Source organism: Chamaea fasciata, unplaced genomic scaffold (assembly GCF_029207755.1).
Source record: "Chamaea fasciata isolate MVZ Bird 193981 ecotype frontalis unplaced genomic scaffold, bChaFas1.0.hap1 SCAF_1, whole genome shotgun sequence".
Taxonomy (NCBI): Eukaryota; Metazoa; Chordata; class Aves; order Passeriformes; family Sylviidae; genus Chamaea; species Chamaea fasciata.
The window spans coordinates 13,288,610-13,313,992 of NW_027094086.1; the positions used below are offsets into that span (position 1 = coordinate 13,288,610).

The window sequence follows — 25,383 nt, forward strand, 5'->3', positions numbered from 1 at the left end:
AAAAAAAGGAAGGTATTTAATTTTTTTTAATAAATCTGACTTTGCAGAATGTCAACAATGTGCATCAAATGAGTTCTCTTACCCAAAATAAAATATGATCTACCAGAAACAAACAAATGCAATACAAAATGCACATGTTTTAACAAGAAAAATATCAAACTCCAAACTGATACCAATTTTCATGACGCTCATTTCTGTTTTCATCAACACATATGATTCTGGAGTTCCCATCAATTACCTACTTCCAGTAGAAAACATGAAACAGAAAGACTCTAAAATAAAACCAAATCCAAACTTTTTAAATTAAGTGGGATGGGTTAGATACATAGAGAAATCATAATTTAACTATTTTGAGTATTAAACTGAACAGTCTCGATTTCTACTTGAAAAAAATCTGGTATTGTATTCCTTAGAACAAACAGATGAAGTTTTAAGGATCTGTTTGGACACCACAGATGTACAAAAGAGGTATTCTGCAATTTTATCCCCTTCATTACTTCTATACTTAACTTTCAGCTCTGACTAAGGTTTCCCCAATTACTAATTTTCCCCAGAAAGTAAAACAGATGAATTCTAAGACTCAAAGAAAAATCAAGAATAATACTTGCTTCTGGCAAAGTATCAGTATTCCTTGATTGCCACTCTTTTGCAGCAGCAAAGCAAGAACTTAAATTTGCAGTCCTGAATGTCTTGGCTGAAGTGCTCTTTATACAAAATTCTGGAAAATCTACTCCTGATCCGAACTAGGAAAAAAAAAAAAAAGAAGACAATGTATGTGTCAAAAAGAGATAAAAATTTTTCTCTTCAGGCAGTTAGATGTGTTATTATTTTTTACAATTACTATTTTTTTTTATCAGCTCTGTAAAACTAGGAAAAAATATAGACTTAGATATAATACTGAAAATGCAAACAATGTCACAATGCTCTCAAGTTTTGCAGAAACAATAAACATATGCTTGCAACAATGGCTACACTTACATGACAATTATTTGTGATAGATACAAAACAATCTAATTTTGAACAGTAACTTTTAAGAAAAATATTTCAGAGGGGACCATCTGGATTTCTGAAGTTCAGATCTTGATGCATTGCTCTCATTTATCATTTCATCCTGCCACCCACACAGACACATTGCACATTACCTTTGAATTTCATAGTTGAAACCAAATTGGGCTTAATCACAGAATGACTGAGTTGGAAGAGACCTCCAAGATCATCGAGTCCAACCCATGCCCTAACATCTCAACTAGGTATAAAGTGCACTCCACAAAAAATGCTTTCAGTGAGTTACACAAATGCTTTAAGAAACAACCACCGCAATGATAAAATAAAAGTTATTCTACCTTTCTTTCCCATATCTGAATCTTTCCTCTCCAGAGTTCATTTAAATCAATAACATTCATGATATCATCTGGAGATACGAAGTCTGCTGACAGATAGTCTGCGATCTTTTGCCAGCTACTGTAAAAACATCGAAGAATTAATCTTACTGAATTTAGCATTACAAATAAACATGCAGTGCAGTTTGACTGAATTTACTTCTGACCTCTTAGCACTGAACAATCCTGCGTATATCAAGACAGACAATAAAACTTTATGAAAGCTTTATATTCAACAAAGTAAAAAAATTATAGAATTGCTCGTTCAGGCTCTGTAAAGGAAGTTGTTCATATGCTCCATGAAAGCAAAGAACTTTGACATCAAATAAGACTGGCAATGGCAGGCTGCAAGCACAAGTAATGTCGGGTGCTAGAAGCTGCAGCAAAGCCTAGTAGCCATCAGTGGGGCTATCACTGGTCTGTCCAGATGGTTTGTAGTTAACCTTCTAAATGGAGATATGACTGCAGCGCTAGCATTATCCATATTTAACAAGAGAGAGAACAGCCAGTATCTGTGGGTTCTACTGGCAGTCTGGCTTCTAAGGGAAATCATCACCATCAACAGAACAGGAAGAATAAGCAAAATAACTTTCATCAGAGATCTTCTATACCTAAATAATCTCACTTTACACCAAAAGCAGCAGAAAAATCTATTCAGTCAAAAGCTGGTTCCACAGGATGATATCAATGAGCACTGAGATTAGCTGTTTGTGAAACACTGAGTAACTTTCTTGTCCTCCACGTACCTCAGGAAATACTGTATATAGTAAGTATATTGTTTATTCTATCCAAGGTCTGAATATTGACCCTTTTAAACAGTTTTATTAATTTAGGATTAATCTTAAGCATATATTCTACGAAGCAAATCACAATCTTTCGGGAATGGAAGGGAAGGAAAGGGAGACCTTGCCAAGTTGTTCATTATCCACACAATCATTCACTTCACGGGATAAAAAAACCCCAAATCACTGTGGTTTATATGGTGAGACATATCATGGCCTTTATGTGTCAATTAGAGGAGAACAGTAAGTAAATTATTGGCCTTAATTTCAACTTGAATTCATAGTCTCAGTAACTCTTCATATTAACAGAATCTTGAAAAACAAACAGGAAGTAATAGAGCATTTATACATCTTTTTCAAAAGAGACAAATGAGGCACTCGACATTTTCTCCCTGAAATGTAATATAAAATTTAAGTACAACCAGCAGTAGCATGAATTCATTGAAAAATATCTGGAAACTACAATCAATATACAAGTTATCCCATAGCATAACACAACATGAAAATATTGTATGCACACTGAACCCATAGAAAGGGAAGAGAAAATATTTTACTCTTTGCTCTCACAGAAAACAAGAAGTGCAGAGGACTGGCTATTTTGCCTGGCCCTCTGGTTAGGACATGCATTTACAATAAATCAGGATGAGTAACTCCTCCCCTCATACAATAACAGATGACTAATTTATGTATACATGTGAAGTACTCAACATGCTGTTTTTATTTCAACCCACTGATCTGTGCTAACACAAAACAGAAGTAATCTAGTTCTAGCCCTGAAATAAATGCCATACCCTTTAGCATCACTTGCTGCAATAGTGATCTGTGCAGAGTGCCACTCTCTCAGGTGTTTCAGGGCACCAATGGCAGGTAAGCAGTCCTTTAACTTGGGTCCATCACAATCAACAGCCTGCAGGATTACATCAACCATTGCTCTGCCTATAAAATAGGTGTGTATGACTCAAAGTATCATGATTCAGTAAATTATTCAGTCATTTAAAGATAGAATAGTATTGGTTATCATTGATTGCACTAAAACCAGCAAAAAGATCAAATAACTTCAAGATTTAAAACACTTTTCACATATTTTAGCTAATCTCTTGCTACTCCTCTTAGATAAACACAAAATATTTCACTATTCCCTCGGTGACAGTGGTTCTATACCTCTCTCACTCAGCACTGATGTGTGAGATTTGTTTCCCATACAGCTAAGCCATGTCGTTTTCCTACTTTTAACACCCTAAACTGCTATTTTTCATTCCTCTTGAGTTCCTTTGTTATCCCAAATCAACTTCCGCAACACTATATAACCCTAACATGCAAGGTGATAGGAATCTCCAGTTTACAAAATCTGAATCCAACAGTTCTGATGTATTTCCCTTCTCATCTTTTTGGCTCCCACCAACAAGCAAGCAGCTGTTAAATCAGATGTAAGCCTGATATCAGCATCTTCCTTTTTTTTTTTAATAAAAGAGTTCCTGTGGGTTTTTTTGTATTGCATAATGTCTATGATTACTTCGGTGCCACTTCAGATGGATAAATTTATTAAATAAATTGCTATTTTAAACTCTACTGAACTACACCCTGCCAAAGAAACAAGCAACAAACTCATCCTCAAGCTAAATCTGCAATGCCAACCATGCTCAAGCTCCTAAACTACCTTCAAGAGCTGCATTAAGTAAATTCAGCTACCAAACTAACATTCTCTGAACTTTTTTTAACAATATAAACTCCAATGAGATTAGTTTTTAAAGACATTACCTGGGGCAGGCAATTTATCAGCTAATTGATGCAGACTTTCAGCAGCTTCATCATAGATACTAAAAATGAAAAACAACATGTTTGAAAACAAAATATAAATTAGGTAATTTAGAAACAAAAAGTTACAACTAATGAATGGTACCTGGTATAAGTATCTTACATCTTCAGAACTCTGCACAAACATAGCTAGGCTATGAGAAATCATCTTCTCTTTTACTAAGACAGAAGGAGGCCTAATGACATCAAAATAATCTGCAGAAAAACTGGAAATAGGATTCAAGAGGAAATAGCAAGAAATTCTTGTATATATAACACTGGCTGTTAGGAAACTGTTCAGTTATCCTATAAAAATCAACTGTAAAAAAATTAAAGCTATGCTAAGCAAAATAAAAGTATTCTCAGTACTAGTAGAGGATTGTTCACAGTTAACTCTTGCTTTGGTAGTAACTCTTACTTGTAAACTTTCTTGATCCCCTTGGGTCATCACTGTTAGATGTCAGATCACTGGTTTTTAAATAAAAACAATAATACACATACTCAGTCAGAGACAGTGATTCCTGACTGTTACTGTCATCTTCCTCAAAATTTTGTGTGGTTTCCAGGTTTTCATCAATGCTTGCTTGGTGAGAGTCTTCATTTTTCTGTGCGTCAACATTTATCTCCTCCCAGTCAGAACTGCAGAACTAATAAAACAAAAAGACTTAAATAAGCAAAAACCAGTTTTGAACATCACAGTTTTAGCTTGTTCTACAGTCAGGCAGGTGGTTGAAGAACCTATACTTTAAAAAAGTTTGTCTTACCTGATAATAACCACAGATGACATGACTTGCAAAATACCATTTCTTTGCACCGGGAATACCAGCCACTGAGCATGCTGCAAAGAGATGAAACAATTATTTAAACTAATCAATTCATGACAATCTCTTCTTCCTATTATAATGAACATCTCTGTCAAAGGATTCTGTAAGTCATGTAGTGTGCAACAATTACTTGAGTTCTACTTTCCTTTGGCATCGTAATTAAGCTCTAAACATATTAAGGTAAGTGTCTTGGCAAGTGCCTAAGAAAACATTTGTCCTCTTCTCTGTTCTGAGTAATATTGCTTTCTCTTTGCACAATCTGTATCAGACCTGAACTAAATAATACCTTTCATAAATCTGATTTAGAGTTCACAAGATGAGATGATCTATCAACCTTTCTGTGCAATAAAAAGCACGGAAGTTTAAAACAGGTTAACATTCCCATCTCCAAGAATTTTCAGAGCTTACAGTGGCTTTCCCACGTGAATCACAATTATATGACATGTGCCACAAGATGAGCTTTTAACAGTAGATATCCAAACCAAGTGAAAACCTAAGAAAAATTTTCTTCGATTAAAAAAACCCAAAACAACAAAACACAAACATGTAGCCCCTAAAAGTTCTAAAGCAGATCTTAAGAAATCTATTCTAAGGTGAAAAAATTATTTAATATTCAAGGGTTAAGGTTCTGAATTGTTACCCAGCAGACAACTAATGCTTCCACTGAAAAACTTAGAAGACATTATATGAGCAATTAAAATATCACGCTTCCCACTGGCTTGAGAAACAAGCCTTTTCCTACTCTTCCTTGTTCAAATGGACTAAAATTTGGCAACTCTTCAAAACCCTTCCCCTTCATTCCTCACAACCAATCAATCTAATCATCTCCTAACACCTTAGCTGATGAAGTGCTTGATGTAAGCCCTCCACAGAAACAGGAGCACCAGGAACAGGCCCACACCACAGCAATTGGGTTTACCTAAATTTCTGGCTTGTTTCCCTGACAGGACATGCAGAGGCCAATTCCTTCATAACATCTGCCCCACCTCACGGTGCATTGCCATATTTACCTGGGAATGTGCTCACATCTGCATTTCTAGATGCACTACAACTTTCTTTCAGTAGCTGATATATGTCTGCAGCAGTCCCAGCTACAAAAAAAAAAAAAAAAAAAAAAAAAAAAAAAAAAAAAAAGTAAAACTACTGAATTATCGAAGTTAAATCTTATTTTCATTCAAATACAGTATAAAGTTCAGTGTGATACTAAAAAGTGAATTTAGGGGAGAAGGGGGAAAGGGGTTGGTTGGGGTTTTTAAGACAACTATCACCTGCAGATTTAGTTTAAAAAGGCAAATTTTCCTAAATTCTCCTCTAAGTCATGCTCAGGGACGCATTACGGAGTTACACGGGATCATCGCAATAAAGCTGGAAACAACCCCGAAGTTTCTGCAGGTTAAAGGTACCAAAGACTTCGGCCTGAAAGCAAAGGGGTGTTTATGGAGGCAGCGGCCAGGAGAGCCCCGCGCACACCAGAGCAGCGCCCGCCCGCCCGCCCTCGCCCAGCGCCCGCCCGCCCTCGCCCAGCGCCCGCCCGGGCCCCGCGGCCCCTGCGGCACCTGCGGCCCCCGCGGCCCCTGCGACACCTGCGGCCCCCGCGGCCCCTGCGGCACCTGCGGCCCCCGCGGCCCCTGCGGCACCTGCGGCCCCTGCGGCGGCCGGGGCTGCGGGCCCGCCCTCGGCCCGGCGCTCGCCCCAGCTCAGGAGCAGCACGTAGCGCTCCATGGCCGGCCGAAGATCCCGCGCTGCCGCCCGGGCGCCGCCCCTCGCAGGGCAGCGCTTCCGCTTCCCGCGGCCCCGGCGCCGCGCTCCCCGCGCTCCCTGCGCTCCGCGCGGCCGGCGATGGCGAGTTACAGCCGGGCGGCCCAGGTGAGCGCGGCTCCCCCGCGGGCCGTGCGCGGCCCTCGCTGCCTCTGGCACGGGCCCCGGCGCCCTGAGGGAGCGGGCGGGCACGGAGGATCCCCAGGCCCGTCCTGAGGGTGCCGCTGGCAGGAGCCGCTGTGTGCGACATGTGTAGGGGACAGGGACTCCCGCGGGTTAGGCTGTGCGCGATGTGAAAGATGCGTGTGGGGGAGCTGTGCCCTTCACCGGGAGGGAAGGAGACCTTGGGCGTTAACTATCCTGCAGCGATGTTACGGTTCGAGTGGCGATAGTGGGTGCTTGCGGCAAGAGATGTGCATTTTTGAAACAAAGCCCTCAGGGCCAGTAATCTGTCAGTGGTGTTGCACATGTCCATCGCGTTGCAGAGGGTGTGTCGCAGCGTTCCGTTCATTTAAAGGTTATTTGAAGGGGGTGGTGCTGCATATCGATATTTGTTCTAGTATTTTTGAATGTAAAAGGAGCGTTAATTTAATTGAGGAAGACATTACGGTAGAGTGAGCTATGATAAATGTGGACCCCCTTTCTTTTCAGCAATGGGCTACTTTTGCCAGGGCCTGGTACCTCCTCGATGCGAAGATGCAGCCCCCAGGAAAAATAGCAGCTGCCACTGTAATCAGACTCGAAGGCAGACATAAACCTATTTATCATGCACTAAGTGAGTATTGCAGTGGTTGAAAGCAAATTTGCTTTTCACATGCATGTTTCTTCCAATTTTAGTTTTAAAATCAAGCCTGATATAAAAGGTTATAAATTTCCCAATTACATTTCTCCATTGTTTATAAATTATAAATTATTTGATTTTCTTTCTCATCTTTTTCCATCATGCCCTTTCACAACCTAATGTTGTTTCTTTACCAATACATATAAAGGATATTATGAATGTATAATTCATTTTGAGTAACCGAATTGCAGTGGATTGTTCTTTCATTTTTTAAAAAATCTCAGACCGTGTTTTGTTGATCTTAAATGTAAAGATTTAGTTCACAGTGCACATAACGAAACATCTGAGTGCTTCCTTTCAGTAGGTGCCCAGGACCACAGTCTTGGAGAGCTTCATTCTGAATAAGGTGCAGAGAAGTCCTGTTTTCTTGAGGCAGTGGGCACAAACTGAAGCACAGGATCCTCTGAATATCAGATAAGATATTTTTTACTGTGAGAGTAATGGGAAGTCATTGCCCAAGAGGTTGTGAAGTCTCCATCTGTGGAGATTTTCAGAAGCTGGTCCTGCTTTGAGCACGGGGTTTAGCTAACATGACCTTCAAAGGCCCCTTCCTGCCTCTCACATTCTGTGCTGAGGAGGCTGGGACCTGTCTGGTTCTTAAATGGGTGACTATCATTGTTGAAAGGCACCTTGTTTAAGTAAAACTATCATTTTGTTTTTCTGCTAATTAGAGATTCAGCTGTTAAAGATGCACCCATAATCCTGTCCATTTCTGATAATGCTGTAGTGCCTGTCTCATGGGGATAAGCATTTTGTAAATCATAAAAAGTTGCTCTTTCACACTACTGGTATAGTGTTTCCAGTGCAAATTTTTCCAGAGACATTGCTGAAACATAAAGGAAGCCTTGAAGTTGGCTTGTACATGTTGAAGTGTGCATAGTAAAATTATACTCTCTTTCACAATAGGAGGTAGGATTTTTAGTGTTGTAAAGACTTTTAAATGTCAGTTCTGCTGTTGCAAATTTTGTTGTATCCACAAGATGTCACTGGAGACTGAGGGCTGTCTTGAGAAATAAAGCAGATGCTAAATGGAAAATGTTTTGGTTACCCTGTGCGAGAGAATTTTGATACTTCTATGTCTGTGAAGTTATAAAATCTTGGAGAGTATTTCAAGGATAACTTCATTTTGTTGAAAAGATTCTGTAAATCAGTACTAATTGCTTTACACAGGTTGACACATTGATTGGTTACTGCTGCTGAGACATTTAGGAGAGCAAAGTATGCAAGAACTTGTGGTTTGCGTGCTTGATGCTTCTTTTGCTTCTGGTTTTGAATTAATAAATATTTTAGTGTCTGTGAGATAACAGCTCCTTGGACAGCATAACATCAGGGGGATTTTTTGTTGGTTTGTTTTTAATTTGGTATTAATGTTTGTTAATTCAGTGTTCATGCAAGTGGAAAACTGTTGGCAGAAAATTTCCTTGGATGAGCTTATTGTGTCATCTTCCCAACCAAAAAGTCACAAAGTCCAGTGTCAGTTCCCTCATATTTATGAAGACATACAGTGTTTATAGGACTGAATTGTCAGCAGTGAAGGGCTGCAGCAACAAAGATGTGTAAACTGCATTTGCACTTCAGTTGTAATTAAAAGCGAAGCATCAAAAGAACACAAGATTAAAAAATAATAAAAAAACTTAAGATGTGAAACTTGCTTTGATTAATTACATGCTCTTATAAAAAATGCATGGTTAATTTAAGCCCTTTTTTGTATAGCTGCTTTGTTACCTACTCAGAAATGTTTTAGTTAAGTGAGCCTCTTCAAATACTTCTTTTCTAATATGGTGATGCAAATGAGACTGAACTTCAGACAAATCATTTTCACTTTAGTTGAATGGGTGGTTATAGCTTATACAGCTGCTCAAGATCATTACTTCTGAAACTAAAAACTACATCTTTTCTCCTATTTATGTGATATTTTTGACATATTAGAGGTTTTGTTAGCACTTTATTACTACAGAAGCCCTATAACTGTTTCTGGCAGGGTGTTAGTGATAGATTATAAACCTTGCACTTAGAGAACTTTTGATGTTAAAGTTGCTGATACAACTCTAAACAAACCATAACATATGCTGTAACATTCACTTCTCTTTGGCAGATGAAAATGTGGGATATTTCCCAACAGAACTGTTGGGGGTGGTGTTTTTAAGGTTTTTCCCCTGCCACTTCCCTCAATGCAGTATTTTTGTTTGGTTTATATAATTAGCCTGAGAGTGTGACTATCTAATAGAAGTATTTTACTTACCCAAAATGCTCAGTCCTTCAGTAAACACAGATGTGTTTTTCTGAGAAAGTAAAATAAAAAAAATATTTGGCATCGTTTGGAACTGATCTATTCTTTTTCCTGTTTGTTTGTTTTTGGGTTTTGTCTTTGTTTTTTAATATAGATGCAAATGCATCGTAATGTGTTGAATAGAATAGAAATTTGCCTGTAAGCCAGATTTCTAAATCTTACCTGAATAATTGCAATGGTTTAGTCATCTGGCATGGTGGTTTTTTACCTGCTTATCTTCTAACCTGATAGTACTAAAAATAGTAATTAAGGTTGGTATTTAAATGCTGATTTGGATGGTGCAACTCAAAAAGCTCAGATCTTTAAATTTCAGTTTTATGGAAGGTGTATTTATATGCTGCTTCATATGTATTGCAGACAAAATAGTTGTTATTTTGATTGATTTCCTCTGTGGTTTTCTTTAATATTTTCCACTTATTTCTACCTTGCAGATGACTGTGGAGATCATGTTGTCATAATAAATACAAGACATATTGCCTTCTCTGGTAACAAATGGGAACAGAAAGTGTATTCTTCACATACTGGGTAAGCTGTATAGTAAATAAAGCTCATGTTACTGAACTTATGGTAAATTTCATGTCATATTTTCTTAATAGTTGAAGTATTTTTAGCATATTGTTTTAAAAGGGAATTCCTGTTTTAACTTTTAGGAGTTTTTCTGGTTTGTTTGCTGTGTTACATTATTTGAAATGGTATAAACCTTTTTCCCCTTTTCTTTTTCTTTTCTTTCTTTTTGTTATTTTTTCTTTTTTTTTAATACCCAGTGTATGTTGCTAGGGAAATAATCTAACTCAAAGTAGAACAATTGAATAAGTTAACAGATTTGGTGAGTGAGGTTGTATCTTGTGTTAATCTCTGGACCCAGTGATCTGGACTGTTCTGTTTACTGTGTAATAGAAGATATTTTTATGGACACTACACTTGCTTAAGTACCTAAGTTGATTTTGAATAAGTAAAAAGAATTGTACAGTTAAAACTAATACTTAAGTCCATACAACTCAGTGGATATGTCTTCATGATGCTGGGCCTGTTTTCATTTCACTTAAGCTGATTCCTAATAATGTAATTCAATCAAAATTAAACCCAGCTTTGCCTGACTTCCATGTAATTTCTTACTCCATGCTATCATTCATTTAAAGCTTATGCATAGATATGAATTAGTGCGGCTTCAACATGTCATATAGGCTTTAGGAAGATGGGTCCATTGCAGTAAAATGAAAATTTTATTACTGTAGCTATGTCAAGTCTTGCTAAGGTTTATTTAGAATAGCAAGAAAATGATAATTACAGTTCAAAATGGATGTCTCTTATGTCAGCCACAGGCTGGTTGTGAGTGTTGATCATCTGGAAGTATTTCAGAGTTCTGCCTATCTTATTCCTGTTGTATTCTATAGCTGTTATGGTGTATTTAATAAGCAGTTTTTGAAACATATCCACCTGCCTGTGAAGCACAAGGTTTTTCATATCAAGGGAATAAATAAGCACAAATGGTGTTGAAAGTAGATAGCTGACAGGATAAATAAAATACCGTTTTTGGGCTCATGAAAACAGCTTCTTTTTTTTGAGGGCCTGTAATACCATTACACTATTGCTCAAGATGTAATGATAATTTTGTTAACATCATGCTTGAGCGGGTAGAATTAAGCTTGTATGTTTGTTTTGCTTTTCTAGTTATCCTGGTGGTTTCAAACAAGTGACAGCAACTCAGCTCCATTTGAAGGATCCAACTGCTGTAAGTGTTTTTTCCTTCGTCTCTCTCATTTCTGAAACTGGTTGGTTTCCAGTTAATTAGTTCCCCTAAACAAATGGGATCAGTTGCCTGCGTATCTATAGTTAAATTATAAACATTCTACTGAGGGTTAGTAGAAGCTTGGCTTGTGACACTATTTTTTTAAATAATGTTTTCAGGGTTAGATTGTAAGTTGTGTATTTTTCTCATTCTTCCATGCTGCCCAAAGGAGCAAATCAAGCTTCTTGGCTTCACTAATCCTTCACTTTCTTACTTCCTTTGAGTTGCAGAGGTCTGACCTTTCTCATTGGTGAACTGTCTCCATTTTGAGTGAGCTAAGCTGTGCTTGAGTTTAATGACCCTTCTGCTTTTTTTTAAGAGCCAGCAAGAATAATGCTAGTCTTAAAAAAGTCAGAAAGTGCATCTGCCCCTTTTTCCCAGTGAAATTCAACAGTAAGTTTTAAGTGATGATGGCTTTTTTAAATCTTTCCTGCAGTGCTGTGTGTTTGTGGTCTGTGAAAAAAAGGGAAATGGTGATTATGTTTAGAATAAGCCTCTTTACTGTCTATGTTAGACTGTTGTGTATTCTTAAATGCAGTGCTCATGTGTTTGTACTGATTAAAAAAATGGAAAGCCAGATATGAATGTTTTGGCTTACACAGTTATGAAATTACTTCTACTAGAGGTTTGAATGCACAGCATTGGAGGACTGAATTCTCTAAGTACTAATGTTTCAGAGAATGATACAAGACCCACAGAGTTTAATAGATATATATATGTTCAGTTTTGACTTTGAAGTGCTTTTGTTTGGGTCATTTTATGTATGAAGTATAAATGTATTTTTTCCTTTAGCTAAAGAAATTTTATCTACTGTAAAATTCATGGGGTTTATGAATGATTTGAGAATTATAGTTTGTCCCAAGTCTGCCTTATACAAGTGCAAGTACTCAATGAAAAAGTGTCCACTTGTGAATTTGCCTGTTTTCTGTTTTTACTGTCACAACTTCTTTAAATAATATGAAGCTAAGTCCTACATTTCCATATAATGTCTGTCTAGAATTTTTCAAAACAAATGCATTTGCAAGCAGCCCCAAAGATAGTTGTAATTCCTTTGGGAATTACTGATAGTTCCATGTCTAAAATGGGTTCTTCAACTTGTTTCATTTGAGATTCAGGCAGATGCTGAGCACTGGGAGGCAGTATAACACAACTTAGGGCCTGGGGAATTGGATGTTCTCTGAATTACTTTCTGGCATTCGTTCTGAAATAGCTCTTTTATTGCCAGACTCATAGACGGATTTCTCTGCAAACAGAAGAGGATTAAATGCATTGCCAAAAACTAAAGCACGTTGGACAAAGGCTCAGCAAATGGTGATGTGGCTCAAGTCTTGGTCTAATTTAGCAGCAGACACTATTTTCTTAACACAATGGTGGAGACTCTTCAGCAATTAACTCTGTCATTCTGTTGAAGATGAAGCATTCAGTTGTTTCTCTCATAAAGATATCCCAGACATGTTTTTGTCATAATTAGTAGTAGTGGGTGGTAATTTGGCAGGATACATTCTGTATGTGTAGCTGTAACGGGTTTTTATGGCTAAAAACATTTGTTAGTTGAATTGTATTCGTGCGAAATGCGATGGGATATGACAGAAACGGAAATTCTGATGATGCTTTATTAACTGGTTTTATTTTTAGAACTAGCTTGTAAAACCTGAAAAAGTAGTACTGTAAAGAGGACAATGTCGGCCTAAGTAACATAAGGATCTTCAAATCATAATCCAAATGACACATAGTTATTATGGAGACTTTTATAAATCACCTTATTTCACTTCCTTTCTCTTTTAATCACGTTGAATTCAGTTCCTGTGAAGCCAGTGGAATTAGGAAGATTGCAGGAAGCAGGCTGTATCTTCCTGTGGCATCCAGATCTTCACTTTGTGAAGTGTTACTTTTGTTCTGGAGGCTGCAGCTATTTCTCTGCCCTTGGGCTTACTGCCTCCTGCTAGTTCATCCTGGTAGGGCTTCATCAGATGAGTCATCACTGCTTTTGGAAATAGTATTGTTAAAGAAATTAAGGCAGTAAATTAATGGAAGAGACTGCTTCCAAGGAAAAGGGTATTGTAAACTTGGGTGGCTCTACATAGAGTTTTTGCAATGGATTTGACTATTTTCAGTTGATATAAGACTTCCTGAGTGTGTGTGTGTGTATGTAGTAAGATTGCAGGAATGCTTAGCACTGTCTTTACTTACATGTATCTAAATTCAAATTTGCAAATCCCCAGTATAAATATTTTTCTGTTAGTTTTGTTTCCAGTATACAGAGTGTTTCAGGAAAACCTGATTCACAGCTAGTGGCTAGTTTAAAAGATTATAATGAGTCATTTGATGCAAAATGCTGTAGTTTATGCTCACATGGGAGGCTGAATGCCATAAGTATAGTTGTCAGAATTTAGACAAGGTTACTGTAGTATCATCCCTGATCGTTTCTAGCTCCTTCCCAAGGGGCCACCAAGGTGAAGTGGTATTCCCACTTAATGGGGGTTGACCTCATTGTATCTATGTTACTAATTTTGGAGCTTTACATTCCTTGCAGGTGATAGTTACGCTTCAGAGGGATTGTGCTGAATTTGGATTTACATGTGCCTTTTTTCAGAGGGCCATAGGATGATTCAGATTGAAGAGAACCTGAGGAAATCTCTAGTCCAACTTTCTACTCAGAGCAGTGTCAACTATTAGGTCAGATAAGGCTACTGAGGATTAATCCAGGCTTGAAAGCTTCCCATGGCAGCTATTTGTAATCCATGACTTCTTTTTTTTTGTTGAAAGTAATAAAAAACCTCACCTGTCCAATCATAAGTGTCTGATCTCTGATGGCTAATTTTGTACCTGAGATTAGAAGGAGACTACTTTTTTTCTTGGCACTGAATGCAAAAACAAGTCTGCGTAGTTGATGTTTTGTATAGAGCTTAACATTCCTTGTTCATTTTGCCAAATTTTTCAGCACTTGAGAAAAATTTTGGTTTATACAAGGGTGAAAATTAGTATGTTAACAAAAAGATACCGAAAGTTCATAGTCCAGCACATTTTTACCTTAAGTACTTGTGAGTGCATTTGGGAGGCTTGAGGAGAGGAGTGTCTCTGAAGCTGTTTAGAGTTTCTAGTGTTTTCAGTTGTCTGCCCTTCTGCAAAATAGCAGAGAAGAGGACTCATCTATTGTAGCTGGCTGGGCTACTTTAAGTAGTGTTTATTAAAGAAAAAAACCCAGCTTGTTCACATTTCTGTGACTTAGATTGAATGTAAATTCTTGGATCACCCATAAGCAAAAGTATTAAATGTGTTCTTTAGGTGCACCAGGAAACTTTGTTGCTGTAGTTCAAAACAGCCTCTCTGTTCTTCAGCTTAATATAATACTAATATTCTGTATGGCAACAATAATCTCTTGGGATATAAGTGGGCAGGCAGCATTTCCATTGGAGGTTGCTAAAAATATCTGACTGTAAGGTTTGGTGGGTTTTCTTTGCCAGGACAATCTTTTGATAATAAAGGCAACGGGTAAACCTTTGAATTTGAGGTGTAGGTGTTTGGAATGTGGAGGGGTTTGGGATTTTCTTGGCTTTTTTTTCATAAAACTTGCAGAAGTTTTATCTAGCTGGAAAACTGCTGATGGGCATGAGACCGGCACTTTCAAAATTAGACTTCTAGGTACTTGATACAGAAAGACTAAAAGACCTAGTTCTAAGTCTTGGATTTGAGAGGGAGCAAAGATTACTTGAAAAAACTTCTGGAAAATTTTTATGACTTCATTTAAATGCCTGCGAAATAATGTTGTCAGACCTGATCTGTAGAAGTAGATAGTAATCCCTGTGAGGACAAAGTTTTCAATCAATTTTTCTTTGTGATTTGAAAGGTAGGCAAAGCTCAGCTTAATTTTTTTTCTGGCTGCATCAGAAACTTGACCCCAGAAAAGAAAAAGAAGAAATTACATTTGGCTAAGACTAAATGCTCAGTGAGAGGGTTGACCTTTGCAGTATTCAGAGGCTGTATTGCCTGTGACAGAGAAATAATGGACAATAATTGTTCAGAACGAATGTTACCTGCTAGGGAAGATTATTAAGTGAAGCAGGGTAGCTCTGTGGAAATGTGCTGGAGGGAGCCTCTAGGGGTTGTCAGGGTTTTGGTTTGTTCAGCTGCTGGCACTGATATGAAGGGGTTTAAAATGTTCTAATTCTCCTTTTGAATGCCCTTTAGCGACTGTTTGCATGTATAGACTTGCCATTCTATCTGCCTAATAATGGTCTTTTGAAGAAAAGCTCAGACAGAAAGCACAGTTAAATCTTGCTGTTGGTATTTTTTATAAATAACCTATTTTCTTTGCATCAGTAAGGAATAGTTGATAGAATAATACAGACGTGCTAGAAGTCAGTTACTGAAACATTAGATGTAGTAGCATTTTCTTCTATTACTTGGGAGTAATATTTTTTGATTAAGTAGAACAAAACTTCAAAGACTGGATTAGTAGGCACACAAGTTCATTTTGCATGGGGAGAACATGCTATCTTGAAACCTCTAAGTGATCTGAGTAAGTCTTAGAGCTGACTTGGTCATTGTCTTCATAGTACACAAAAATGGATGCTTGTACTGTAAAAAGCCTTAATCCTTATTTTTGGGTCAAGTTAATAATTTAAAGAAAACATTAAACTGCCACACTTTTGTTAAGTGGATAGCCAAATGACATGCATGTGCATGGAAGATCAGTTTGTGACCAGATGATTCTTACGGCAGTATTGAGTACATTCACTCTTGCTGTACTACTTGTACAACTCTCAGAAGTAGAAAGTTCTTTGTGTTTTATTTTATAACGTGTGATGAAAATAATAATATTGTATACAGAACAGAAAACCGTGGACTGGTAGGAGGAAGATGTGCTGTTGAACTGTACCTCCAAGTAACTGCTGTATCTCTTGAAATTCTTCTAGGCTTATTTTGGTATGTCTTGTAATTAATCACTTCGTTTTCTCTGGAGCACTGTGTCCTTCCCATGTTCTAGACTTGCTTCCTGTTGGTTATTGGACTTAATTCAGCTGTTAGGATAGACTTTCTTCTGGAAATTCAGCCAATTATTTTGTGCTTCTCAGTACTAGGAGTGGTATTGCTGTGTTGATTTCCATCTTTAATGTATGTTTTGTCTGGCAAAGAGTCTTTCTCAGAACTTGTCTCCATCAGGCATAGTCTACAAGTTGCACGTAAGCCAAAGCCTGTCACAAAAATTGAAATGTTTAAGCTTCACAGTGTTTCAGATAAATATATTCTAATTTATTTACGCTCATAAAATGTATTAACATGTTGTAAGGGACTGTAAGTGCAACAGTTTTAATAGAGCTGCCTTCAGATTCCTTTCCTTCTAATTAGCCCTTTAAAATGGAAATTAAAAGAATAATGTCATATAACTGTGTTCCTAAGAGCATGTCTATGCTGTGAGTGTATAAATTGGCTAAGCTGGAAAAAAAGGTATTGCAATATTCAAGATGGCAATTGCAATTAGAGGCAATGAGGACTTTGTAATTCAAAAAAACTGGGGCAAACAGCATTCTAGTACCATAAAAATCCCCAAATACTGATGCTGGGGTTGCTGTGTACATCTGATGATGGATGTCTTTACCTGATGGAGAAAATGTTACGGTCTTTAGGATTAAGTATTTATGAGGATATGGAATTTTAACATTGCTACTACTAAAGAAAAAGGGCTGGGGGAGGAGGCAGTGAGAGTCCGTGAATAACTGAATAAACTGTTAAGCTGTGCTAATCAATTTCAAAATGAGATTAAAGTTACTGTGGGTGGGTAGACCTCCCTGCCAGTCTAAAATCCCACAGAAATCACTAGCTTTTTAAACTTTCATGTAAAATTAAACTCTTGCTATTTTAATAGCTCAAAGTAAGCATAATGACATAGAAAGCAATGAAGTTTGTCTTTTATTAGAAGTATATGACAAACATGTTAAAAAAGGGGGTTTATTATTAATTCCTGAAAGAAACAGCATGTTCTGATGTGTGTTTTCAGGGAGCATTGAATCTGGGTTTGGGTTTCACATGAGTTCCTTAGTGGATTTGCAGTTCTGTACATTTTTTTTTATTTAGGGTTTGTCTATTTTTAGTAAAACTTGAATATGTTCAGGTAACAGAAGAGCCCTTACTTACTTACACCCTGCAAGTATTGCTGGTTGGATCTGCCTTATTGTTACACGACCTTACAGCAGTCTGTACAGCTTCACTTAAACCTGTGCTTTACTGATTTCTTTGACTTGATACCACACCAGTGAAAGTGAAGTTGTGGGTGTAGGCAGAATTTTGGGCAAGAAGTTGGATGTATACTTAGTCTCTCCAGTAGCTGGGTTTGGATTTATCTTGGCTTGTAGAAGAGTCTTTGAGGCAGGAATTACAATGAAGGAATTTTTCCAGCACTGTCTCCAGTGTCCTGGCTCCCTGTTTTGCCTTGTGTTCTGTAGTTGGGGTAATGACTTCACAGTGAATCAGAATCCTGGGCTGCTTTCAAAGCAGTGTGGCCAATGGGGTGAGGGAGGTGATTCTCCTCCTCCACTCTGGTGAGGCCCCACCTGGAGCAGCTCTGGGGCCCCCAGCACAGGAAAGGCATGGATGTGTTGGAGCAGGTCCAGATGAGGACCACAAAGATGATCAGAGGGATGGAACACCCCTCCTATGAGGAGAGATTGAAAAAGTTGCGGTTGCTCAACCTAGAGAGGAAAGGACTCTGCGGAGAGCTTATTGTGGCCTCATATAAAGGGGGCTTACAAAAAAGATGCGGACAGACCTTTTATCAAGGCCTGTAGTGACAGGACAAGGGGTGATGTTTTTACACTGAAGAGATTTAGGTTGGAAATAAAAGAGAAAAAAATTTATGTGAGGGTGGTGGGACTGAAACAGACATCCCAGAGAAGTTGTGGATGCCCCATTCCTGGATGAGGCCTTGACCAGCCTGGTCTAGCAGAAGTTTTCCCTGCTCAGTGCAGGTGGTTGGATGGGATGACCTTAAAAGGTCCCTTCCAACCAAACCACTCTGTGGTACTGTAGTTTGCCTGGAAGTAAAAAATGGTTTGTGCTTCACATGAACCGATTTTTCTGTTCCAGATTTTGTGGTAATGAACTTGCATGTGTGAGGAGGCATGGAAAGGCAAATGAGTTCTTAAACCGCATAGAGAATAGTAGATGTCCCGCAGCATACCTTAGATTGTGCTTATTGCCCTTAGGCAATAACTGCAGAAACTGTTATTGAATATACAGTTGTCTATGGTCATTCATTATCCCTTATCATTCTTTAAGTCCTGTTTTCATGGTAGTTTGTTGTAATGTGAGGTTGTCAGTACTGCAGTGACTGTACACAACATTGAAAGTATTTCTTCATCGTTAAAACTTGAGTATATATATCAGTCATTCTTTGCAAAAGCGATTTGTTTTAATCGGCACATTTTTACTACTGAGCTATTCTTTTTGTAATCTAGATAAAAAAATTCAGAACAGAGTCACTAATCAGAAGTACCTGCAACCAAAATAGACCACCTGCTCTACCTCAATGGTTTGTTTCAGCAGATGTCTCTGCCACATGGTGCAGAGGAAGATCAAAAATCAAACATGAACATTGAAGAAATCGAATAATTAATAAAATGTTCATTAAAGTATTTTAAAGTCTCTTTTCATTGGACTGAAATCATTAAATTACTAGCTCTGTGTATCTGTAGCTCAGAGATCATACATTGGATCGTGTGTATGTACAGTTTATTAGTCTTAAGAAATCAGCACTGGTTCTAACACAATCTGAAGTTAAAAGTAATTTCTAGATAAGAAAATAATCCCCACAGCCAATGTGTTGTCAAGTCTCAGGATTTGTTCATTTAGATCTGATGCATTTTGATCTTTCATTGACAATAAGGAAAAATGCTGGATAGACAGGAAAATAAGCACATGAAATTAAAATTGTTAATTATAAAAGGGCTGTTCATATGAGCTGCTGTTAATATCTCTATGTTTTCTTTTATTGTTGTAGTATCTCACGTGATTTTTTAGTATTTAGTGAAGGTTCATTTTCTGTTTCTGCCTTGCTCTTGTCTTAGTACATAGTATACTGACCTAAATCAATTTTAGTTTGCTCTACAAGCATGAATAGTTTTTATCCCTAGAAAGCATTAGTTTTCATCTTTGCTTTTTAATACATGCTTATTAATTTTTATTAGAGAAAGTATCAAAACTGTGTATTAATCTATATGACCTGATATATTTCTGCTGTCATCTTGATTTATTGCATTTGTCCACAGATCTATGATACTGGCTGCACAACGCCTGAAAATCTTATCTTAATGTGGTTCCACCTGGGAACTAGATGACTGTCTGTAAAATTTCAATTGAATTCCTTTAGTTAATTTTATATAAAGAAGCCATTTTGCTCAATACACTTTGGAAAATATCCAGGTGCCTGTGAGATTTGTTTGTGCTTAGTGCCCTGCATTTCAGTGTGGTTTATTGGCTTGAGCTTGATGTTGCCCTAAGCATGCCTGGGTAGTTTCTGATTTGGAGCTAGTTCATATCCGGGTGTCCTGGAACAAACATTTGACTTACAAAGTTGCACATAGATCTAGCTCTAAGTGCTCTGCTGTCCTTTATGAAACCTTTTTTGTCTCCTACAGTTGTGTGCTTTGTTTTACATTTGCAAATGTTCCCCTTCTGGATGAAGTCCATAACAATCTGGTTTGTATTTAAATAAAAGGCGTCTTTACTACAGTCCAAGAGAAAGTCCTGTTGAAATTTGTTTACTTTACAATGAGCATCACCTAGAGTGGATATACAAATTCTATTTGTTCCTGATGTTTAGAATTGAGATTGTTCATCTGGAACTAATAGAAAGGGAATATATTATAAATATAAATAGTAAGTTCGTAAGGCAGTGTTTTAGTATGTCTGCTTTGCTGAAGGTACAAAGCATTAATTATAAAACTGCTTTAAACACAATAAATTACACTGTTAAACTAGTTGCTGGGAGCACTTGGCAAATTTGATAGGGCATTTTTTTCCCAAACAATGTGTGTATGTGAATGTGCAATGCAATGTGGAGTTACCACAAGCTTCTCAATTCTTTGAAGTTGAATGATCATATGCAGTCATCCACAATGTTAAATATAACTCTTAACTTTCTAAGCTGAAATTTTCTACGTGGCTCTTAAAATAAGTGTTTATATGACAAGGAGTAAGTATTTTTTTTTTTAAATTTAAGTGTAGAGCACCTTCTGAATGTGGTGTCAGAATTCTTGGGCCTGAAAATGACTAAGAGCTTCAGTGATTAAGGGAGTAAACAGAGGGAAACACAATTAACCTATTTCATGTTATTAGTAACCTCCCTGATTATTGGTTACTATGTCACCTTTCCTTAGATTGTCAAACTGGCTGTTTATAGAATGCTTCCAAAAAACCTTCAGAGAAGAACTCTGATGCAGAGGCTACACCTGTTCCCTGAAGATGTGAGTAGTCATGCAGATACATTTTTGTCCTTGTGTTATAAAGAGGTGAAGAGGGTGTGTTAACAATAGCACTCATGTCATAAGTAAGTAAATTAAAACAAAAATCAAACTGCATTTTTTTATATGTGTCTATATGTAGTTGGGTGTTTTCCATATTATTTCACGGAACTGTGAGGTTAAAGACATATGAGATTGGTGTACTTAGGTCAAACAGTTGGCATAAAAAATGCAGTGCTGTTAAAAAAATTTGGTCTGGCTTTGTGGGCAGGGCTGTTGTTTGTTAAACAGTCAGATACTTAAGACTATTCTCACCTGTCCCAGGTTATTCCAGAAGATATAGAGAAGAACCTTCTACAAGAGATTCCTCAGCCACGTGCAGTCCCCAAGAGGTTGGACGAATACACACCAGAAGAAATTGCTGCCTTTCCGAAGGTTTGGACTCCGTAAGTATCTTAGATTTTTTTTTTTTAAGAGGACACATTTACTGAATATGTATTATGTAGGTCCCCACATTATTAGTAAGAAAAAGAAGTAATCCTTCTCTTTATGTCTTTTTTTTTTCTTTTTTTTTTTTGAGGGAGAGGAAATCATTAAAGCAAAGAGCAATGGTTGCTACAATTTTCTGTTTTGGGTTTGTGTTTTTGTTTTTCTTAATAAGCAAAACTTTACTTAAAATCATGTTTTCAACTCTCTGCTTCATCAAAATGAATAGAGTAAAAACCTTCATTACCTGATTTGAGTTGTATGTGCTCTATAATGTATAACTATTATCTATAGCCAATGGAAATGCCACTCAGGTTTGTAAATTTTCAAAAGCTTACTAAAAATCACTTGTACTTAGGCTCCTCACCTTAGACAATAGTAAAATAAGTCTGTCCATCCATTCTGTGTAATGGAGGCACGTCTGTGTTACAGTCTCTGTTGTAGGAAACAGAATTCAGCAAATACATTACGCCCTCTTCTGAGCTGAAACAGTGAGATCGGTTTTAACTTGTAACCTATGTCAGTGATAAAAATTGCTATGTTTGCTTTTATCCTCACTACTGAATGGAGTTGAAATTCCTAGAGATCTCCTGGTTTCTGTGAGATTTCAGTGGCTTAGCCCTAAAGTTTAGTTTCTGCACCACTGACCAGAATTCTGCAGTACGTTACAGTAAAGCTGATAAGCCTGTCCTGTTGTATGGTATGCTATAATCGTCTGTAGCTGTGTTTAGTATTAAAACTGATTAAGGTTCTCCTCAACAATTTAGCTTGAATGAGGAGCTGGCACTTAGTTTTAGCTAACTGATTGGGAGTATCTGTGTTGCCAAAGGAAATAGTGTTGTGCTGGCAGAGCTTTAAGAATGCATTTCTTTGTTCCCACACATCACCAAAGTCTTGGTTGAGTTCATCTCCTTAGGGCTGGGCCACCTTAATTGTGTGGACTCACAGGTGTGTGTGGCAGAGGACAAATAAACTTGGTGCCATCTAATTTAGTCCTTGCTGTCAAACTAAGTTTTGTAATATCTTTATGTCAGCATATTACCCTTGGGGGAAATCTGCAGGTAAGAACACCACTGCATTTAGAATTCCCCTCCCATAATTTCTTGGAACCATTCCCTCTGGAGAAATTCAAAGCACAGAGAAAATAAGCATCCCTTTTTTTTTTTTTAATATTTGTCTCCTCTGCAGTCTCATCTGGATTGATTGCTGGTAATTGCTCTCTGTGTACAATATTTTTACTCCTTGCCAGTTATGGGGGTTGGGGAGTGCAACTGCCTTAGAAATCCTATAGCAGATTTGGAGGCTTTCACCTCAGAGGATCATAGTGCTTTTCCGGTGGGAGGACTGGGGAGCTCAAGTGGGTATTATGGTGAGAAAAAACAGGGAATAGGTGGGCCTGAGAGGAACAATACTGGATCTAAAATGAGTGAGAGAATGCTAGAGAGAAGTGGAGTTAGTGGGCTGTGGGTGGGGTAGGGAAAAACAAATGAGAGTTTGGGAGAATTTTAATGCTCAGAATGTAGAGACTGGGGCAGAAGTTTCCCTTCAGCCAACTATTCTATCTAGAGCCACATTTAAAGGCCTGGAGACATCCCTAACCCGTGCTGTGTTGGACTTTTGTCCCACCTGCTTTTCTGCTCTCAGGAACTGGTAAGATGTAGCAGAGGGGTAGGAATGAAGATGGTTATCTTCCATCCCTCTGCAAACTGCAGGGCTCATTGGTTCTTGTCCTGGCCTGCAACCAGACCATTGTTGGTGTCAGATAAGTTTTAATTTAACCTTCAGCTCACTGTTTTAGCAGTTCTGGTCTTGGGAAGAGTTTCCAATATGAAGTAGTGGAAAAAATAATGTTTTTCTGAATGAAGGAAAAAGTGTATTTTGATTCTCTGGCATTCAGATTTTGGGGCAAGTGGGAGGAGGGCTTAGTTGGGAAATAAAAGATAAAGAATTGAGAAAATTTGGTAAAATGACTTTCTGATGTGATAAGTAAAACACAGCGATCTGTAAAAGAGGACTTTAAATGAACCATAGTGGTCACTGTTCTGATTAAAATGCCAACTGGAGTGTCTGAGAATAGACAGCTTTGCACCAAACACATTAAAAGAAAGGCTGTATGAATATGCAGAGGTAATAGAATCTGTGTTCTGAGCTTTTTCAGTATGTGAACCCGTGGAAGAAGTAGTGCTTGCATTATTACAACATTCTTGTGAAAGACTGGAGAAGGAACAAAAATATAAGCGTTTACATATTCTTCTTTTTAGAAGTAGATAGCACAGATATTCTTTTAAAGAGAAGTCAAAAATGGACAGCCTTGTTCAAAAAACCAAAGAGGAGTTAGGTTAAAGTACTGTTGCATACATCTGATAATCAGAGATGTACTGAAGAAACAACTACCTGGCACAAAAATGATTTCAGAAGCGAAAACGTAAAGAGAACATGAGTTGTTTTGTAAAAATCCAAATATTGCAGAAATGTACATGTATCTCAGAATGCCAAACTGACTTTCTGTTTGGGTTCCTTGTCATTTCATTCTTTTCAGCTGACAGGCTGTCCAGGGAGTTGTGGAGTCTCCAGCTCTGGAGATGCTCAGAACTCACTGCACAATTCTTGAGCAACCTGATGTCATGTTGAAGTTAGTTCCTCTTTGAGTGTAGTCCTTTCAGATGCAAATTATTTTATATTTTATATAGTTATTTGGTTCTTTATATGGTTCTTTTATAGTTTTTTATATGGTTCCTTATATACGGGGAAAGTAAACAAACACAGTAAAATAGGTTAATATTGTAATAAACTGTGTTTTAAAAACCCAGTGCATAGGTTGCTAATCTCATTAGTTTTGTTTGGCTTTTCCTTGGGCTGTTGTTAATTACTCTGTACTAGGATCTTAGAAATCTGAGTGAGAACACACAGTGCTGAAATGAGCAGCCTGTTCTTGTCCCCTGCATTCTGCATTTGGGATGTAAAAAGCCTTATTGTGGACTTGGATCTGTGAGCTTCTGCAGAACCCATGGATAGCTTCCACGCAGTATGAGCAGTCCTTACAGTAAACCAGAAAATGAAGGACACAGAAAAGCTTTAAACTCTTTTTTTTTTTCTTCAGATGATTTTAATAATTCTTCCTGCCTTATATGACTTTTTGTTTTAATTATTATTTATCTTCCATGAAGTTTTGAGCCTGATGACCAACCTGTTTACCAAAGGGTAGATGTTCAGAAGGGAATGAAATATCTCTGAGATTGATTAGAAAAGGGAGGACTTAAGAGGGAGGTAGTGTTAGTGGTTCATCTTCTTTTTATAGAAAAAAAAAAAAAAAGTTATTAGGTAAAAAGATGTTAGCCCTTTAAGTTACCTGTATGCTTTAAGGGAAAAGATCAAATGAAAAGCAGAGCTTGATTAAAGGTATGTAAGGCTATAAATACAGATGAACACAATTATAAGTAGAAAATTATTCTTTAAGGTGTTACATTAAAACCTATACTCAATAAATGTACCTTGCTGTATATAAACCAGACAAAAGATAGATAATAGGGAGTGAATGTAAATAGCTGAATTTATGTAAGAAATTACTAATATCAGAAGCAAAATACCCTTTTTCTCTTTAATTGGAAATAATAATGTAAATTTTCATTTGGAATGTGAAGAGCTTTCTCAGTGCTGCTAATGATATTGGACGTTTTGGCTACACTTTTTATTAAAATGTGTTGCTATAGAGGGATCTTTAAAGGCTGTTTTGCTGGTAGTTGGAGACTGACGCCCCACAGAGAAAGACACACTATGTAAGTGGGACACTAAAATAGAAAAATAGTTTTTAAGGAAAGAACAGGCGTGGAAACCCAGCAAATCAGTTGGTTTTCAGAGTGCTGAGCTTTCCCATCACTCCTCCTTCCACCATGACGAGACATCAAGAGGGATCCTGCTCCATGAAAGTGGAGAACTAAAAGAATATTCCTAGTCAGAGAAGCTTTCTTCCAGCATTCTTTCC

At 37.6% G+C, this 25,383-nt stretch overlaps 2 protein-coding genes across 5 annotated transcripts in view; one reads left to right on the plus strand and one right to left on the minus strand.

Annotated features, from left to right (window-relative positions):
* MTBP (MDM2 binding protein) overlaps positions 1-6,516 on the minus strand; it is a 29,470-nt gene extending 22,954 nt beyond the window's left edge. For 2 of the 4 annotated variants that reach the window (XM_066176740.1, XM_066176723.1), the window contains exons 1-8: positions 6,390-6,516; positions 5,790-5,870; positions 4,720-4,793; positions 4,457-4,602; positions 3,920-3,978; positions 2,953-3,097; positions 1,344-1,458; positions 609-743 (exon numbers count right to left, since the gene is read on the minus strand). In XM_066176740.1, the coding sequence (XP_066032837.1) occupies positions 609-743; positions 1,344-1,458; positions 2,953-3,097; positions 3,920-3,978; positions 4,457-4,602; positions 4,720-4,793; positions 5,790-5,870; positions 6,390-6,501 (867 nt within the window). In that variant the 5' untranslated portion in view covers positions 6,502-6,516. Of the gene's footprint in view, positions 1-608; positions 744-1,343; positions 1,462-2,952; positions 3,098-3,919; positions 3,979-4,456; positions 4,603-4,719; positions 4,794-5,789; positions 5,871-6,389 lie in introns of all 4 variants that reach the window. The other 2 variants (XM_066176732.1, XM_066176713.1) reach the window with 1 other exon arrangement.
* Positions 6,517-6,535: 19 nt separating this feature from the next.
* Positions 6,536-25,383, plus strand: part of MRPL13 (mitochondrial ribosomal protein L13) — a 29,635-nt gene continuing 10,787 nt past the window's right edge. The window contains exons 1-6 of the mRNA XM_066176753.1: positions 6,536-6,645; positions 7,189-7,312; positions 10,100-10,193; positions 11,340-11,400; positions 20,832-20,918; positions 21,240-21,361. Coding sequence (XP_066032850.1) covers positions 6,619-6,645; positions 7,189-7,312; positions 10,100-10,193; positions 11,340-11,400; positions 20,832-20,918; positions 21,240-21,361 — 515 coding nt within the window. The 5' untranslated portion in view covers positions 6,536-6,618. The remainder of the gene's footprint in view (positions 6,646-7,188; positions 7,313-10,099; positions 10,194-11,339; positions 11,401-20,831; positions 20,919-21,239; positions 21,362-25,383) is intronic.